This window comes from Pteronotus mesoamericanus, unplaced genomic scaffold (assembly GCF_021234165.1).
Source record: "Pteronotus mesoamericanus isolate MK-2021 breed Mesoamerican mustached bat unplaced genomic scaffold, CSHL_Meso_final contig_22, whole genome shotgun sequence".
NCBI lineage: Eukaryota > Metazoa > Chordata > Mammalia > Chiroptera > Mormoopidae > Pteronotus > Pteronotus mesoamericanus.
This window is the reverse complement of record NW_026555090.1, coordinates 1,558,038-1,576,777: the sequence shown is the minus strand read 5'-3', so window position 1 is coordinate 1,576,777 and position 18,740 is coordinate 1,558,038. Positions and strand designations below refer to the sequence as shown.

The window sequence follows — 18,740 nt, the reverse complement described above, 5'->3', positions numbered from 1 at the left end:
GGCCTTCGCATGTGCTCTGTTTTCTGGCTTCCCCCAGCCAACTCCTGCCTGTCCTGTAGATCCATCTCCAAGCCACTTCCTTGGGGAAGCCACCCAACCACCAACAGCCCCTGTACGTCCATCTCAGCCCCTGCTCTTCTCTCCCGGCGTTTTCATGGATCTGTGGGAAGGTCTAGCGGCCGTGCGCTGGCTCCGTGGAGGCAGGCAGGGCTTCCCGGGCTGTCCTGCCCCAGAGCCCAAGCGCGCCGCTGCTGTCCTGCGCTGTCTGAGGTCTGGACACAATGTCAGTGCCCACGTCAGTGGAGTCTGATGCCTTTACATGGGCCTTGGCTGCAAGCAGCTTACAAGTATATTGCACGAATTGAAATTCTTCTAAAAATCTCGATCATTTGAGCTGTACACTTACATTCCGCTTCCTTACAGTCATACTTCAATAAATAAGTTTAAGTTTTTAAAAATCTCTAGTAACCGGCCCTCCTCCCATCTCCACTCCCACGGCCCTGTCCTAGTGCGGCCACCTCTCTGGACCATGGCCCCTGCCTCCCCACCGCATCTCTCTCTCTTTCCCTCTGACCCCCTCAGCAGTCACCAGATGGTGAATTCTGCTGAGAACTGCTCGGGATTCTCCCTAGGCCTCCATTTTTAATAGGACAAGCTCCAGGCTGCCCCCCGCCCCCCTCCGCCCCCCGTGGCCCTGCTGACAGCGCCCTGACTGTCCTGCCCGTCTCTCCCCTCCCCGCCCAGGGCCCCTGAGCTCACAGCCCCTGCCCCACTGTGTGGTGGACTGAGGGGAGGGCCGGCCCCCAGGCACAGCCCAGAGCCTCAATTTAAAAGTATCTCAACAGAAGGGGCTCCTTGGAGCGGAGAGGTACCCTGAGGACCTGCCCTAGGCCCGTGGTTGGCCTGCGGTTGGGCCCAGCTGTCCCGCTGCCGGACCCTGCAGCGCCGAGAGGCCGGCGGCTGCGCAGGCTGCGGCTGGCCCAGGACAGACAGTGATGAGGACAGCGTCTCCTGCTTTGCAGAGCTTGGCTTTTTTGTTTTTTTATCCTCACTTGGCAACTTTTTTTTCATTGCTTTAGAGGGAGAGGAAGGGAGAGAGAGCAACATCGATGTGAAATAGACGTACCGATGGGTTTGCCTCCCATACATGCCCGGACCAGGAATCGTGTGTACCACGACCAGGGATGGAACCCGCAACCTAGGCATATGCCCTGACCGGGAATCGAACCCACAACCTTTCAGTTACAGGGCAGTGCTTCAACTGAGCCACAGTGGGCAGGGGAGAACTCGGCTTTTTACTTATTATTTATCTCCATGCTTCTAGGCAGACCTCTGAACCCTGAAGCAGCCTTCGCGCCCTCACAGCACAGTGGGGATGCTCCGGCTGTGCTGCCTGCCCTTTACAGAGACTTCTGGGGACCGAGGAGAGAGTGCCTAGGAAGGGCTCTGGAATCGTGCAGGGTGGGTCTGCCCATGGTTTTGCCAAAGCGAAATGCTGGTGGAGAGCTTCCGGCTCAGAGCGCAGCATGGTCCCCCTGGGGCTCTGCTCCCTGGCCCAGGCCCAGGAGGATCAGTGTGGAGACCTCCTTCCTGCCCCGACCCCCGGGGCCCCCGCATGCCAGTGCGCCTGCCGCAAACGCAGGCAGGCTCCTCCCTCGCAGGAAGGCACCAGCTTCCTGTGAGAAGCAGTGGGCAGGACAAACAGTCCTCAGTCTCCCTGGCTCCCAGCACAGAGGGGCACCCCAAAGCCTCACAAACTGGCACGTTCTCTTTTTCCAGTGGTGGCAATTCCCACAAACGGATCACACTGTGAAGAATGAGAAGCAAGTGAAAGGAGACCAGCTTGTAATAGGGGAAGTGGGAAAGAAGGGGGCAGTGGACAGAGGGCAGTGGACAAGCCCGGCGGTGGACGGGGAAAGGACCCCTGGCTGGGGAGTCCTGCACAGGCTCTGCTGCTAGACGGCCTGGGTCAGTGCCCAGCTTGACCGGCAGTGGCCGTGTGATCCTGGGGGAGTCATCTCACTTGTCACCGCTTTCCCGTCGGCCAGTGGGGCTGAGAGCAGGGCCTGCCTCATAGATTGTGGTGAAAACAATGGGGAATAATGCAATTTGCTGGGCACAACAGCAGTTAGCTGTCAGTGCTGTTTCTGGGGTACACAGAGTGGGGATGAACCCTGGCTCTGCCATGGCTGTGGAGCCTCACGTTTTGTCTCCTCAACTTCATCAGGAAAATCAGAGAGTATAGAATGGCTCTGAGGGTTTGGGCCCATGGTGTAGACCTTCTGGGAGGGCTCTTGAGGGCAAACTTTGGGGTGTCGGAGGCTCAGCTGTGTAGCTCTGGGGAGGGGGCCACTCTGACCCCCACCGCTCACCCTGACCGGTCGCGCCACCCCCCCCACCCCCCGCCAGGAGATCTGCTAACCCCACCCGCCCATCTTCCAGCCACACGCCCTGCCCTTCCCTGAAGAGAAGTCAGCTGGCTGAGGCCTGCGTGGCCCTGGGTGCAGCCTCCCCTGGGGGGCTCTCAGGAGGGAGAGAGTGAACTCTGTGCCCAGGGCAGGGGCCGCCTTTCCCTCACGTGCCGACCCGCCCCACCCACCCGCCCCGCAGACCCGTGCTGCCGTTCCTGTGCAGAGTCCCCCCGTCATACAGTCGGCCCGACCTTGGTCTGTCTGGGCCTGATGGACGCTGCCGGCCTCACCCAGAGGACTCCCGGAGACCCCGCCCACCCAAAGGTCCACAGGGCCGACCGACCCTGCTGTGCACTGAGACTCTCGCTGAGCGGCCGGTCCAGCGTCAGTCTGGTGAACAGCACTCGCTCCTACCCGGGGATCCCTGAGAGCCTGCCGCACACTCCTCGCAGGCGCCAGAGGCTCTTTCAGTGACTGAGCCTAACAGGCAGCCAGCAGGCGGAAGCAGATCTCCGGAGTCTGGTGTCTCGGACCTTTCGCTGGCCTGCCCCGGGCTTGGTGCTGGGGAAGCCGACCTTGGTGAGCAATCTCCCCCCCACGCCCAGCCAGGCCCAGCAGAGGCAGCCGCAAACTGTGGATCGCTTTGTGGCTCCAAACAGGCAGCCCAGGGCTGGTCCCAGGCAGCGCCTGACCCAGACCCGCGCTGGATCCCTCCTAAGAGGCCCCAGATGCCACGCAGCTGGTGGTAGGATTCAGACCACGTCAGAGCAGGATCCAGTGAGCTCCACAACTGGCCCATCCAAAGGGAGATCTCGGCAGGCACAGGCCCTGCTGCGCTGGGTTCTACTTCATGGGGCCAGAACCCACACAGCCCCAAGGCCGGGTCAGCGCTCACAGCCAGGCCGCCTGGGGTGACCCCCACCCATGGAGGAGCCAGCACCAATCAAGACTCAACTGCCGTGGGAGGTTCACATAACCCACACTGGGGACATTTCTGGAGCGCCTGGCTCAGGTGATCAGGTGCCACTGAGCCCCACAGGACACCTACTACACAAGGCCTCATGCCAAGACTGGGAGGCATAGCAGCTCTACCTAATGCACAGAAACAATTACAGAGAGGCAGCAGGACGGGGAGGCAGAGAAACGTGCCCAGGTGAACGAACAGGGGTCCCCGTAATGGCCGTGAGGGGCCCGCAGGCAGCACGAGGACGGAGCCTGCCCCCGTGAGCCAGCCCTGTCCAGTGACCACGAGGGGCCTGCTGGAGTCGCTCTGACGGAGGCAGGTGAGAGTTAGGAAGAGGGCGCTGCCCTTTCTCTCTGCCTCAGTGCCCTTTCCACGAAACCAGGGGACCTGAAGACTGTCTCACAGAACTGGGAGGCCAGAAGGAGATGCTTGCCATGTGGTCGTCGATGCGCCGGGAGTCCAGGTACACGAGGTCGGGAAGGTAGGCCCAGATGAACATGTTGTAATCCTCTGCCTCGGCGATGGGGTTCCCGGAGAGGCTGAGCGCTCGCAAGTCCTTGAACTGCCGCAGGTAGATGATCTGGGGAGGAGAGGGGAGAAGATCCCTTTTCTCGGCTGCCGCAGAGCTCCTGGCAGGCGCTCTTTGGCACTGTGCCAGGGTTAGCGCCGGGCCATAACCACTTCTGCACTGGCTGGGGTGACAGGGAGGGGAGCACTGGGGGTCCCAGGCTGGGCGCCCCGGGCTGGGCGCCTGTACGGAGGCCTGCGGTCTGGCCTGGGCTTTCCGAAGAGTCAGTAGGCCCAAGTTTAAATGCTAGCTGTGGCACAGACAAGTTACTGAACATCTGCGAGCCTCAACTTCCTCATCTATAAAATGGGTATGAGGATGTTGTGTAATATATTTGTTGTAAGACTCGAATGAAATAACCTATGAAGTGCGTGTGGGAGAGTGCCTGACAGCTACTAGGTGGTAGGAGTGTTGTCATTACTGCTGGCTGCTCAGCATGGGTGTGCCTTTTTAGACCCTAAAGCCTTGTGGGAAAAGTCCAAATTTCTTAAGTCAGACGGAACTCAATTTATAATTAACCTTGAATCAACTGGTTAACAGCCAGCGGAATATTCCACTAACTGCTGTTTATTTTTCCTACGCTCTATTTTTATTAAAATGAGGGGGAGTCAACCACATAGCTAGTACCCACGTGCCTCGTTTCACTGTGCTCTGCTTTATGGTGCTTTGCAGACACTGTTTTCTACAAATTGGATGTTTGTGGCAATCCTGCATTGAGTAAGTCTATTGGCACCATTTTTCCGACAGCATTTGCTCACTTAGTGTCTCTGTGTCACATCTTGGTAATTCTCACAATATTTCAAATTGTATTAATATTACTATTATTATATTTGTTATGATGGTCTGTGATCAATGACCTTTAATGCTGCCATTGTAATTGCTTTGGGGCACCACAAACTATACCCACAAAAGACAGTGAACTTAATCGATAAATGAGGCGTGTGTTCTGACTCCTCCACCGACCGCCTGTTCCCTGCTTCTCCTCGGGCCTCCCTATTCCCTGAGACACAACAATACTGAAATCAAGCCAATTAATACCGTGTAAGCATTCAAGTGAAAGGCAGAGTCACATGTCTCTCACTCTAAATCAAAAGCTAGAGGCGATTAAGCTTAGTGAGGAAGGCATGTCAAAAGCCAAGATAGGCCAAAAGCTAGGCCTCTTGTGCCAGACAGCAAAGCTCTGAGTGCAAAGGAGAAGATACTCCAGTGAGCACATGACTGATAAGAAGGTGAAACAGCCTACTTGCTGCTGTGGAGAAAGTTTTGGTGGTCTGTATAGAAAGGTAAACCAGCACATTCCCTGAAGCCAAAGCCTAATCCAGAGCAAGGCCCTAACTCACTTCAACTCTTGAAGGCTGAGAGAGGTGAGGGAGCTGCAGGAGGAGAGTTGGAAGCCGGCAGAGGCTGCTTCATGAGGTTTGAGGAAAGAAGCCATTTCCATACCATAAAAGTGCAAGATGAAGCAGCGAGTGCCTATGTAGGAGCTGCAGCAAGTCAGCCAGAGGATCTAGCTAAGATAACTAATGAAGGTAATAACAACATATTTTCATTGTAGACAAAGAAGTCTTGTATTAGGAGAGGACACCATCCAGGACTTTCATAGCCAGAGAGGAGAAGTCAGTGCCTGACTTCAGAGCTTCAAAGGACAGGCTGACTCTCTTGTTAGCTGCTAATGCAGCTGGTGACTTTTGGTTGAAGTCAGTGCTCATTTTCCATTCCAAATATAATAGGACCCTTAACATTATGCTGAATCTGCTCTGCCTGTGCTCTATAAATGGAACAACAAAGCCTCTATGACAGCACATCTGTTTACAACATGGTTTACTGAATATTTTAAGCCCACTATTGAGACCTGTGCCCAGGAAAAGAGACTCCTTTCAACGTGTTGCTGCTCACTGATGACACACCTGGCCAGCCAAGAGCTCTGATGGAGGGAGGTGTGCAATGGGGTTAGTGCTGTTTTCATGCCTGTTAACCCGGCGTCCACACTGCAGCCCCAGGTCAAGGAGTGATTTTGACTTTCAAGTCTTATTACTTAAGAAATACATTTTGTAAGGCTACAGCTGCCATAGATAGTGATTCCTGTGATGGATCTGAGCAAAGTAATTGAAAACCCTTGTAGATGCGATTAAGAACATTTGTGATTCATGGGAAGAGCTCAGAATATCAACATTAACGGGAGTTCAGAAGAAGTTCACGCCACCCCCCATGGCTGACTTCGAGGGGCTCAGACTTCAGTGGAGGAAGTAACCGCACACGTGGTAAAAACAGCAAGAGAAGGAGAATTACAGGTGGGGCCTGGACCTGTGACTCAACTGCTGCCATCTCCTGGTGGCACCTGAACAGGTGAGCAGTTGCTTCCTGTGGATGAGCAAAGAGAGTGGTATTTTAAGACTGAAACTACTCCTGGTGAAGATGCTGTGAAGATTGTTGAAAAGACAACATAGGATTTAGAACATTACATAAACCTAGCTGATAAAGTAGCAGCATGTTTTGAGGGGACTGACTCCAATTTTGAAAGAAGTTCTGCCGGAGTTAAATACTATCAATCAGCATCACATGCTACAGAGAAATCATTCACGAAAGGAAGAGTCGCTCAATGCCGCAAACTTCGCGGCTGTCTGATTTCAAGAAACCGTCGCCCGAGCCTTCGGTCAGCAGCCACCGATGTCAGGCATGGCCTCCACCAGCAAAACAATGACAGCTCATTGAGGGCTCAAATGGTGGTTAGCATTTTTTAACAATAAAGTATTTTTTATAGTGAAAGTTTGAAAATTAAACTGACTGGGGTAACATTGCTGAAGAACATTAGATAAATTTCAGGTGTGCGTATTACAACATCTGCACACTCTGTTGTACCACCAGAAGCTTCGTGTCCTTTGTCACGTTGTATTGGACGCACAGGGCCCTTTTTGTCTCCCGCCCTCCCCTTCCCCGCTGTTAACTACTATTCTGTCTATTGTCAATATCCATGAGTTTATTGCGATAAAGTATTTTTAAATTAAAGTATGTACATTGTTTTTAGACATAATGTTATTGCACTCTTAATAGACTATGGTATTGTATGAACACAACTTTTATGTGCACTGGGAAACCAAAAAATTCGCATGACTCACTGAATGGGATACTGGCTTTACGGAGGTGTCTGGAGCCAAGCCTGCAGAATCTCCTAGGTGTGCCCCTGTCTCATTTGATAGCATCTCCCGAATACCTAGACACTGCACTAGGAAGGTAGGAAATACCTAGACACTGCAAAGGTAGGAAAAAGAATCTAGCATGCTTGTCTGGAATTTCTTGAAGGAATTTCTTTCAGTCATTCATGTATTCATTCAACATACACACCTACTGGCCGCAGACACGTGCCAGGCCTTGGGGAGTCAGGGGGAGCCCATGGTTCCTGCCCTTGTAGGAAGGACTTCCATTCCAGGGGCAGGGATAAGAATGTTTTTTAAAGTAAACAAAATAATTACATTTGGGGTAAGCACTATAGAAACAAAAAGATGGGCCAGAAAGGAAATAACAGGGAGGCCTTTTTCAGTGAGGGAACTCAGGTCCCCGACCTGCCGGGGCTGGTCTCCCGAGGGCAGGGGAGGGCGCAGAGCCGGAAGCAAAAGCAGTGCAGGCAAAGGCCGAAGCAGGAGAGCCTGAGGCCCGCTCCAGGTCCCGAGGGAGGCCAGGGTGGCTGTGGCTGGGCCAGGGCGGGCACCGGGCAGGGCCTGAGGCGGGACTGGAAGCAAGGTCGGGCCGGGTCACCTAAGACTTGGGTCAGTGCTGCAGTCAAGAGCTTGGATTTCATTCTAAGGACAATGGAAGCCTTTGGAGTTTTAAGTGCATATGGTGTGGGGAGATAGGATGTGATTTAATTTTTAAGAGCTCGCCCAGGGGAATTCCATTTATTCATCTTTTACATTGTTTAAAGAGAGAATGGTTTGATAACAAAGTGTGTTGTAAGGGTGAGAGGAAACATGCCTTCTCACGACTGCTGCTAGGTCTGTAATAGTTTCATCTCTATAGATAACAGCGTGGCAAGATCTAGCAACATAAAAAATGCACATGTCCTCAGACCCAGCAGTTCCACCTCTAGGAAGTCACCTGGCACATGGACTCGTCCGGGTGCGAAGCAAGCCCCATGCGAGGACGTCCACTGCAGCCTGTGCACAATGGCTCGAGGCTGGAAACAGCCTCTGTGCCCACGTGTGGGGGACTGGAAAAATATATCACGCCACGTCTAAGCGATGGAATGGTCCAGCAGAGACGGGGTGGCTGAAGGCAAGTGCTTGGAGAGATGGCGCTGAAACAGGGTGCCTACTCAGCAGCAGCTGAGGCCCCGGGAAGGGGAGGCTCGGACTGAGGCCAGGAGTGGGCGGGGCTCTGCCCCGTGTGCCCTGAGTCCTCCCGAAACATGTGTGAGTTTGCGATGCGATAAGCACTTATTAAAATTAGCCTGGTAAATAAATAAATACCAAGAAAGTCTATAATTTGATGTCAGACACATAGTGTAGAGAAGGGCTGAAATCATAGATGCTCGGGGTTTGCAGCTTCCTAAGTCAGACTCTGGGTCAAGTCACCAAAGGAGCTGGCACCTTATTAGCTAAAGAGGATGCAGGGACCCCAGCATCTCTGGGGTGTGGCCCGACCCCCAGGACAAGGAGGCCTGGGCCCAGATGCCTCAGTACTCCTGGGCAGCTTCCCCCAGGTGCCTCCCCGCCTCCTCTCTCTCTGGGGGACTGGCCTTGCCCGCCTCTCTCTCGTACTCGCGAGAGGCCCCCTGGCCCCCGGCTCCCCACTCTGGGGGTTTCTTCCTGCCCAGCCCTGCAGGGTAGAATGAGAGAGTGCCCATGGCCAGGGGAGGGAGGGGGTGCCCGGGCCTGGACCTTTGTAAAGGGACAGGGCCTCGGGTCCACGGAAGCTTCCGATGTCTGAGGGGTAACAAATCAGAGGGGGCCATTCGCCTGCAGGCCTGGGGGTATCGGACCTCCCTCGGCAGGAACAGCTGCTAAGTGTTCAGAAAGGTTCACCAACAGCAGGATTTAGGGCTGCTGGGGGGCAGCACTTAATCCGAAAACTCTTGAATAACACTTTCCATGTACCTCTGCATGCCAGGTCCTATGTTGGTTATTTGACACTGTCTGATTGATTGAACCCTCACAACAAGCTATAGGGGAGACTACTGTTATTCTCATTTTACAGATGGGGAATGGGCTCCCAGAATGCCAAGTGCCTGGCCCAAGCTCAGACAGTTGGGAGCCGATTAAATCTGGGCTCTCGGCTCGTTACGGGGACCGTGCACATGCAGCAGCCCTGTTGGCCGGCTTTGGGTGCCCCGCCGCCACGAAGCAGAGGGAGGCTGCGTGATCAAGCCTTGAACCCCGAAAAGGCTGCTGGTTGGGTTTACATCCTCCTGTTCGGTGTGCAGGGCGAGCGGCCTGGGCTGCATGGCGTCCGGGGTTCGGGCCCCCCGCACAGGCTTAAGTGCAGGTGTTGGGCCCCAGCTACTACTCTAAGCGACCCTGCTCGGCTGCCGGTCGAGGGCCGTGGTTAAACTTAAGAGTCACTGTTCAAGGGAGATTTTCTGTGCTCTCTGTGCTGCCACACGCAGATGAAGAAGCCTGTGGCCTTGAGCGCTGACCATGACCGTGGAGGGAGTCTGCCCAGGGGACGCTGAGGACAGCGGAGCTGCGGGACAGCAGGAGCCTGTGTCCTGAAGCCCTGGCCATGCCTGTCCCTTCTCAGAGCAGCCGGCAGTCATGGAGCTGAAGGTCCCCACTGCTGGCAGCGGCTTCAGCCACAGCTGTGATGGATTCCTGCTTATGGAGCCCGTCCGGGCCCTGCTCTCTGCCTTGGCTCCCCGAGGCCCGCCCCGAAGCATGGGCAGCAGGGAGTTGATTCCCAGGGCGCCCCTCGGCTGCTGGGGGGTAAGTGCCTCAGGCCCAGTCCTCCAGCTGTGCACCTCTGGAAGGCTGTCTGCAGACTCCCATGGCCCGGCCCCCGCAGCCGCCGCCTCAGTACACCGCTGCACGCGGGCTCTCCCTGCCTTCTGGCTCACTGCAGCCTCCAGAGGTCACCTGCCAGAAGCACCACTGCCCCCGAGCCACCTGCCTCAGGCAAAGCGCCTCTTTGATGGGGCCATCCTGGCTCCCCCCACTCCTGTGATCCCACTCCATCCATCCTCATGGGAGTGGTGGGGCTCCTTCCAATCCCAGGCTTGCCTTGGGCACACCTAGCACAAAGCCTCCACCCCGCCCCTTTGCTGCCCCGCCCTCACCCCGCCCCGCCCTGGGGCCTTGTGCTCCGCCAGGTGGCTGCGCATCCCCAGGCAGCATCCTGAGCGCACCTCCTGCCCTTCGCTCCCGGCATCCCTGCTCCCGGGAAGTTCTTCCTTCTGCTCCACGGCAAAATTCCAATCACCTTTTAGTGAATCCGATTCAAAAGTCATCTCACCTCACCTGACACTCTCAGGAGGGATCTCGGCTCTGACAATCCTCCCTTTGTGAAGAACAAACTCCAGCCTGACACCGAATGATGTGCCTCCCGCTCAGCCTCTCACTCAACCCCTGGCAGCTGAGTTACGGCCTTTGTCTCCATTTTACCCCTGAGGAAACTGAGGCGCAGAAGGCTCGGGCCTGCGGCCTGTGGCTGGGACTGGGGCCCAGGCCACCCGACTGACTGAAGCAGAAAAGGAGTCTCAAAAGGGTATGGGGCAGCTCCCAGGGTTGACTGGCAGGCTGGAGAGGCAATTCCCAGCGGCGACCTGTCCTTCGAGCTGTCTAGGAATGTCCCCTCTGACACAGAACCGGTATGAATGCTGCCCCAGCCCCAACCACTGGGATCCTGGCCCCAGCTCGCTACCGGGAACCCATCGTGGGGATGGATGGGGCAGCCCGCCTTCCCCCGAACGACCGGCGACCTCTGCCCCCTCACACAAACACACCCCTGGCACCCCGCGTAGACCAGCTTCTTGTCACTTTGTGTGTCTTGATGATGTAGGTGTATGCTGGGCTCTCCCAAGAGGCTGCACCTTGTGGGTCTCTGTGCCCACTGAGCACAGGCCAAACGCCCGCACCAAATAGGCCCTCGCCGCGGCGAAGGGTAGTTGAGTGTGGGGTCCAGGAAAGAAGCAGGCCCCACCGAGGCAGGGAGTGAACTGGCACCCACAGGCGGGTGGTCAGGGGTTAAGCTAAGCATGTTGTGCAAACATTATCAAACCTAATCAGGATTTCTGGCTTTTCTAGGAAAAGGGGGAGATCTATTGCAAAAGGCTGAGCCTGTGCTTCCCCTTGTCATGACCCACTGGCCCCTGGCAGCTTCTGGGCCCTGCGGGGCCAGCCCCACACTCTGCCGGGGCCTGAGCTCACATTCATCATGTTGCCGATTTGGTTGTTGCCCAGTGACAGGACCTGCAGCTTGACCAGGGCGTCCAGAGAGTCGATCTTGGAGATGCGGTTGTTGAACAAGCTCAAGTCCTCCAGGTTCACCAGGGTGTCCAGCCCCTCGATGGCCTCGATGTTGTTGAAGGACAGGTCTGGAAGGAAGAGGGCCATGAGGATGGAGCAATGGGCACGGTGTGGCGCATCCTGAAACAACCCGTCGGGGCTACTCGTGCACTCTGAGCCAGCGCCACGGTGTTGGCCGGAGCCGCCTGTCTGACAGATTTGGTTTTCTAGGAGCTGTGCGTGGATTCCCTCCTGTGGCCCGAAATTTTCATTGCCCTCTCCCGTTCTGCCACTCATCCTCCTGGCTGGGGACACCGGGGCAAACACTCAGGGCTGTGCTCTGCCGTTGCTCTCAGAGGGAAGCGCTCCCTGGCGGGTCGGCCACAGTGCCCCTTGCGGTGGGGCAGGCAGTGCCCGCTTCCCGCACTCCTGTGGGCGTTTCAGTAGAAACGCCTCCTGCCTGCGCTGCATTTTCCAGTTTATCAAGCGCTTGTGTGAATATCCCCAGACAACAGCTCCGAGGGGCAGATTGGAATTTTCTCCCTGCTCGCTCGATTGGAGAGCTCAAGCTCAGAGTCTCCGTGATTTGCCCAAAGCCACGCAGCTAACGCCGGTGGTGCCAGGGCCGACCCAGGGCTCCCCTGGGCGGAGGGCCGGCCAGGCTCTTCAGGTTCCCCCAGCTGCCTCGAGCTTCCCCCGAGCCAACGTCCACCTGATGTGTCATGACCGCTCTAGCCCAAGTGTCACATCTTTGGGAATAAAACCGCTATTTCTCCACCGCAGGTTTCTGGTCGGGGATGGGGCTGCAACCCCGTCCTGGAACACCGATGGCCCAGAGGCCCAAACCGGGGATTTTTCATGAGCTTGGAAACATGATCATGATGGCTGCCGGCTGCCACATTACAAAGGCGATTTGAAAAGTCAGTTTATCCACATCTTAACTGAGTCTCCTTGGTAAGTCAGGGGATGCTTGCCCATTGACAGCTGAGACTAATGATAATTTATTGTTCCTTTCTCTGTGGTAGGCCCGTAGGTGCATTACCTCATTTAATCCTCCCAGCATAGGGATCACCACCTATATTTTATGGATGAGGGAACCAAGATTTAAAGGGGCCTGGTGGTAATGTGCCCAAGATCACACAGCACATAAAGAAATGGAGGTTTAGAGGCTGAAATGCCTTGCGCAAAGTTGGCTGTCCATTGTCAGAGCTGGGATAAAACCTGGGGTCTGCCGACTGCCGAGCCGGCCCCTTCCCTCTTCGATTGCGCAGCCCACTTCTGGTCCTTGGAGGCCTGGCCCCACCCACTAGGGCCAGTGCTGCCGGGGACTGTTGGACAGGATAGGGGGTGAGGAGGGAAGTTCTGAGTTGTTTCGCTTGCCGACACCTATGGAACAACACTCCCACTATGGCTACTTTCGAGCCACTAGCAAGGCATCCCTGAATGCGAAGTGGGATGATCGTCAGCCTTCCGGAGCCAGCACCGCCAGCGTCCACACATCCGCACCCCGGGGGCAGCTGCCTGGCCGGCGGCCAACAGGGCATGTGCACGTGGGCAGGGGCCACACGGAATCGCGGAGCGCCATCGCCCCGCCCCCTCGTGTGGGGCCGGCTCGCTCCTGCTGTCTGTGGGTGCCTGGACCGCCTATGCTGGGGCTGGATGAAGGCTGCTTTTTGACTCTCTGACAGGCGCAGGCTGCCTTTTGCTAGAAATTTCCCCCTCTGCTTTCTCGTTACCATTCCACAGAATGCTGGGCAACACAGAGCACCTCCTAGGGACCTGCAGCGATGATTTTCTGTCCGAGGGAGCGCTGGGCCTGGGACTAGTGGCCAGGCCTAAGAGCACAGCATTAGACCGCTGGTGCCGGAGGCCTGCCCAGGGGGCGTGGCCCTGGGTCTGGGCTGGCCCAGCACCCTCTCCTCCTCCACCTCCTGGAGGGACAGACGGCTTCTAGTGTGCAGCCGGGCCACTCGTGAATGGGCGCTAGCGTGCCAAAAGCGGACGCCTGGAGTGAGGGGCCTGGGCCGGCAGATGGGAGGCTGTGCCGGCCTCCACCACCTGCAGCCTGAGACACCTGCAAGCCTGCCAGCCTCTGCGCCTCGGCTGCCGCGCAGGTGAAACCGCAGCAGGACCCTGCCTATGGGCCTGCTGTGGGCTGGCAGCCGGCAGAGCCATCGCAGCTGCGGCTGTTGTGCGAACTGGATGTTCCTCAATGTTCCAGGCTGCCTGTTGGGGGGGAAGCAGCCTCAAGGGATAAACGGAACATGGGCTCTGGGGTCAGACGGGCATGGGTTTGTATCCCAGCTCTGCTACTTCTCGGACCTGGAGCTTTGGCTCAGTGCCTTGGTCTACCGGAGCCCCGGTTCAACTTCTGTAGATTGGAACTGTAACAGGTCTTCCAGGGTGGCTGTGGTAGCTAAACAAGACCAGGCTATGACGAGCTCTCCAGCCAGCCCCTCGCCAGACGTGAGGCTGCCTCCTAAGGGCAGCAGGCAGAGCCCAGCAGTCCGCGCAGTGAGAGCTCTAGAGTCAGACAGAGCTGGGCTGGAGCCTGATGCCCCCCACTTGCTGTGACTTCAGTTTGCTCATCTCTACAATGGGGATGCTGTGTGGATTAAAATACTTCACATGGAGCCCTGGCTGGTGTGGCTCAATTGGTTAGAGCACCGTCCTATGAACTGAAAGGGGGTGGGTTTGATTCCCAGTCAGGGCACACACCTGGGTTGTGGGTTTGATTCCCTTCAGGGTGTGTGTGGGAGGCAGCCGATCAATGTTTTTCTCCCTCCTTTCCCCTTTTCCTAAAATCAATAAACATGTCCTTGGGTGAGGATTAAAAAAAAAGCAAACCTCACATGGAAAGCATACAGGCCCATTCTTAGCAGAGCTCAGTGCAAGTGGCAGCTGTGATGATTATTTTTGGTCTGATCTGAGTCCCCATGACTGGGGACCCACAGTTACCTGTCAACCTGAGTCTAGAGAACCAGAAGGAACCCAAGGCTGCTCCTTTGACACCACCCATCCCCAAATGGGCAGTTTGACCGGTGGGGGCAGAGCGCCCCGTCCTGGGTGCCCAAGCACATTTTGCTGTGTTTACCCAGCACAGGCCCTGGGCTCTTAGAAAGAGCAGCTTTCCTGGTCCCTGAGGCCAGAGCTGCTGTTGCACCTGGGCTCACGGTGGGCTGGCAGCAGAGTGTTGCCTGGGGAGACAACCTTGGCCAGTCCCGCCTCGCACGGCGGTGCCTTCATTTGGGGCAGACGCACACAGAAAGGGCCTTACCCAGCCAGACCAGGTGCGTGAGGTTCTCCAGGCCCTCGATCCTCTCAATGACATTATTGTCCAGCTGCAGCTTCCTCAAGTTCTCAAACTGCCAGAGGTTGTCAATGCGGAGGATGTCTGCAACAATCAGGAGACGCCTCGGCCTCAGGGGACAGCTGGCTACCAGAGCACCGACCACGACGACCATGCCGACCGAACACACACGAGGCTCCCCAACGCCGCTGCCCGGCGCTGGCACAGATGGGACCCTGGAGATGAGGGCTGAGCGCCGCGGAGCCCTGAGCCCCTGTTGGTGTGCAGAGGGTGCTGATCGGTGCCCAGGGCCACAGCACGGCGAACAGGTCCATGGGGGTCACAGGGAGGTCAGTAGGAAGGTGGGCTGGACCTGCTCAGGGCACGGGACTCACTCATGCTGCCTCCAGGGCCAGGCTGTGGGCAGCCCAGGAAGCCAGAACCACTTGGGGCACCAGACACAGGCAGGGCTCCTCCTTCTTCCTTCTGCAGTGTGACAAGGGGAGTCGAGGCTGCAGGGTGAGTGCTCCTTGTGTGCTGTTGGTGGGATGGTCGATCAACCAGTTCAGGTATTTTAAAGGGCAATTTGGCCACGTTTGCTGAAATATTCAATGTCTGTGCCCTTTGTCCCTGAAGTTCCTCTACTTGGAATCTGTCTGCCAAGACACACTTATGTATGTGCCTGAAGACATAGTGCTGGCGCCTGAGGGGCAGGAGGACAGGGGGAGCCCGGATACGGAGAGTAGGATAAGCCGCTCATGCGACAGAGAGGCAGGCCGGTCCTGCCCCGCGGCGCCCGACCCTGTGGCCCCTGGGGACCACCTGCACGCTCACCCAGCCAGCCCGTCCCCTTTGCCCCGTACCCCCGGTGTGCTGGCTTCTGTCACTGGCAGACAGAGAGTTCTGAAAACATTTAAGTGTGAATAAGTATAGTCTGTGCACGTAAAATTTGAGAGGCCAAGACTTGTCCCCAGGTTTTTCCAGAAGCTACAAATAACTCGGTTGCTTATATGCCCCTTTTGTCTATATGTGTTTTTGTAATAATTTCTAAAGCTTAGAATAGGCTCATTAAAAGACTGAAATAATATCAATACCTAAGTGAAAGGGGAAAAGAGGCGCCCTCACTAACCGCACATTCAGGCAGCAGGCGGCAGTGTCCATACTCATTCAGAGGGCCAGCCTGTGCCCTGAGGCTGTGCGGCCCTCCCGTGGCCCCTCTAAGCCAGGCCTCCCTGCGGGGGGCAGGAGACGGGGCAGCAGATGCAGGCAGTGCCTCTCTGACCCAGGCCCCGCCCCTCCTGGGGGCCCAGGGCCAGGCAGGGCTGGGGTCTGTTCCCAGCTCTGGGACCAGGTTTCCCAGAATGATTCCAGCTACAGCCCCTCCTTGTGCCCCTGGGCTGGGCCCTGTTCCCGCTCGGGACCTCAGGGGCCTCCCATCCGGGTCCGGGTTTTGCTGGCACCGTCTGCGGCCCTGCCTCAGACAGACAGCCCATGGCTGTGGCTGGCTTCCTGCAGACGCCACTGCTCTGGGTGGCTCCTGCGCTCCTGGGTGCTCTGCCCAGCACACTGGCATGGTGGCTTTCCCGACATGCCAGCAGTTCTTGTGGAAAAGCCAAAACAACACAACAAAACCAGAATGTATTTGGCAGTTTGCTCTAAAGGAGTTACCAGCATGACAGGACTGCCCAAAAAGCCAATTTGATCTTCCACATGGACACGGAGCTGTCCCCTACTGCCACCCTCCTGGTCCCTGGCCGCAACAGCGGCGGTCTCCAGGGCTCCCTGCTCCAGCCTGCGGGCCCCACCGTCACCCCCCCCCCACAGCCTCCGGACCCTGTGAAAACCTACATCCTGCCTGCCCTGCTGTGCTCAGGGCCGTGCCAGGGCCCCGGCACTTCCCATGCAACCCCAGCCCCCCAGCCCCCAGGCAGATGCTGACTGACCGCTGCCTCTCCGCTGCCAGGTCAGCACACTGGCCCTGCCTCCGCCTTCAGCACTTGCCTTGGATCTCCAAGGGGCTCCTCCCCTCCCCTCCCTCCAGTCTTTGCTCAATTTCACCTTCTTGGTGATGGTGATGCCTCTGACCACCCCATAAAACCCTGGTCCCTCCCCGCAATCCGCCCCTTTACTTTATTTTTCTCTATCACACATATCACCTTTAGCAGACACTATTATTTTCCTTCATTTTACTTGTGTCCTTCACTTGAACGTCAGCTCCATGAGGACAGGATTTTTCTTTTTCTTTTTCTTTTTTTTTTGGTCCTTTCTGCTCACAGTTGAATCCCTAGTACCTAGAATAGCACCTGGCATATAGCAGGCACTTGATCGATACTGGCTGACTGGACCTTAGGTTGGGGAGGGGAGGCAAAGGGAGGGTGGCCAATGCTAAAGCCCCCTCTGGCGACAGCCCTTCTGCCACCCTTTAACCCTTTCACCACCAAGGCTCGGGGGCCCGCCTGCAGAGCTGAGGGCAGCCCTGGAGGCCGTGCCCGGGTGAGGCCCACAGGCGTTGTGAGGCTGGGGCCAGGGCCTGGCCCGCTGCTGGGTCCCCAGGGCCTGGCGCAGACCAGCTGAGGCAGGGCCCCAGGAAGGAAGAAGAGAGTTAAGGGGGTCAACTTGTAAATGGTGACAGAAGACGACAAGACTTTCGGTGGTGAGCACACACCGGAGCACACAACTGCTGTATTATAAAGTTGTACACCTGAAACTCATACAATGCTATTAACCAATGTTACCCCAATAAATTTAATGTTTAAAAAAGGGAAGCAACGCCTCATCAAAACCAGTCAAAAAAAAAAAAAAAAAAAAAAAAAAGGAAGAGAAGAAGAAAGAAAGGGAAGAATCCTTGTTGTTGAATGGATGGCTTGCAGGCCAGCACAGGCACCCAGGAGGGAGCGCCGCCGCCCAGCACAGGAGGCGCCCAGGACCTCTCGGGCTTCTGTCCGCACTCCTCACTGGCCTTTCCCAGTGAACCCCAAACGGCACTCCTCTTACCTCGTCCTCCCAGCTGGCACTTGGCCTGGGCTGCAATCATCCCGTTTCCCAGACGCGGACGCTGAGGCCCTAGGAGCTGCCTGGCCCCCGCCACACCTTCCCAGGAGGCTCCACACCCTGGTGGCAACGCCGGCCCCGCGGCCCCACCCGCTCCCGGTTTGTACCCCTCCTGCAAAGCTGCTCTTCCAGGAGGCTGCCTCCTCCCCACAGCTCATGCCAGCAGGTTTGGGGCCACCTGCCTGGGTTCCTCTTGCCAAGGTCCCCACTCCGAAGGCCTTAGTGGCTCATTTAGATTTGGGGTGGGAGAGTTTTATCTTTTTATACAGAGTTGTGTGGAATTCTGGGTCTGGGATGTGGAACAGAGAAAGCCCGGGGGCCCTGTGTGGTGCCCCCCACGCCGGGGTACGCACTCTGGAAGTCCAGCTGTAGGGAGAGGACGTCCTTAAAGAGGATGCCCTCCTGCTTGGCCAGCTGCCCGGCCTCCTCCTGTGGGCCCTGCTCCCCAACAGCCAGCTTCAGCATGTCGTCGTCCATCACTCTGGGCTCCAGGGAGTTGTACAGCCGGTTCATCTTCCCTAGAAAACATCATGTTCCTGCTCCACAATCCACCTCTCCCTTCGTCTGAGGACGGGATGGGCTGGTATCCGGTTAAGGTGTTGGGGAGCACTGCTTGACCCACCGCCCCTGGGGGTTAGTGCTGTACCTTTGCACTGAGGCTGCTCCAGGGCTTCCCCCAGCAACCATGTGCGCCCAACCTGCCTGGTGCCCCAACCGCCACCACTGGGAGCCTGCCCCAGACAAGTGGACCCCTGAGCCTCTGGAGCTCAGCTTCCCTTCTGACCATGGTCACCTTGGGCCTTTGACTTCCCATGCCCACCATTGTTCATGTTTCTTGGCACCAACCACTGAATGTGATCATCTGCGGCCCCAGCCAGGCGTACCAGCCTACAGCTGCCTTCCCTGACAGCTTCGCCCCTTCCAGACAGTCATGTCTAAGTCCCTCCCCCCAACTCACCCCAAGTAGCCCAGGGTATAGGTGGATACTGACCCACGCTGGTCACCCACGCTCTGCCCCTGAGGA

At 56.8% G+C, this 18,740-nt stretch overlaps 1 protein-coding gene across 1 annotated transcript in view; it reads right to left on the bottom strand.

Annotated features, from left to right (window-relative positions):
* Positions 1–18,229, bottom strand: part of DRC3 (dynein regulatory complex subunit 3) — a 36,002-nt gene extending 17,773 nt beyond the window's left edge. Inside the window, exons 1-4 of the mRNA XM_054571057.1 lie at positions 18,070–18,229; positions 14,654–14,770; positions 11,299–11,465; positions 3,809–3,955 (exon numbers count right to left, since the gene is read on the bottom strand). Of these exons, the coding sequence (XP_054427032.1) occupies positions 3,809–3,955; positions 11,299–11,465; positions 14,654–14,770; positions 18,070–18,229 (591 nt within the window). The remainder of the gene's footprint in view (positions 1–3,808; positions 3,956–11,298; positions 11,466–14,653; positions 14,771–18,069) is intronic.
* Positions 18,230–18,740: the final 511 nt, after the last annotated feature.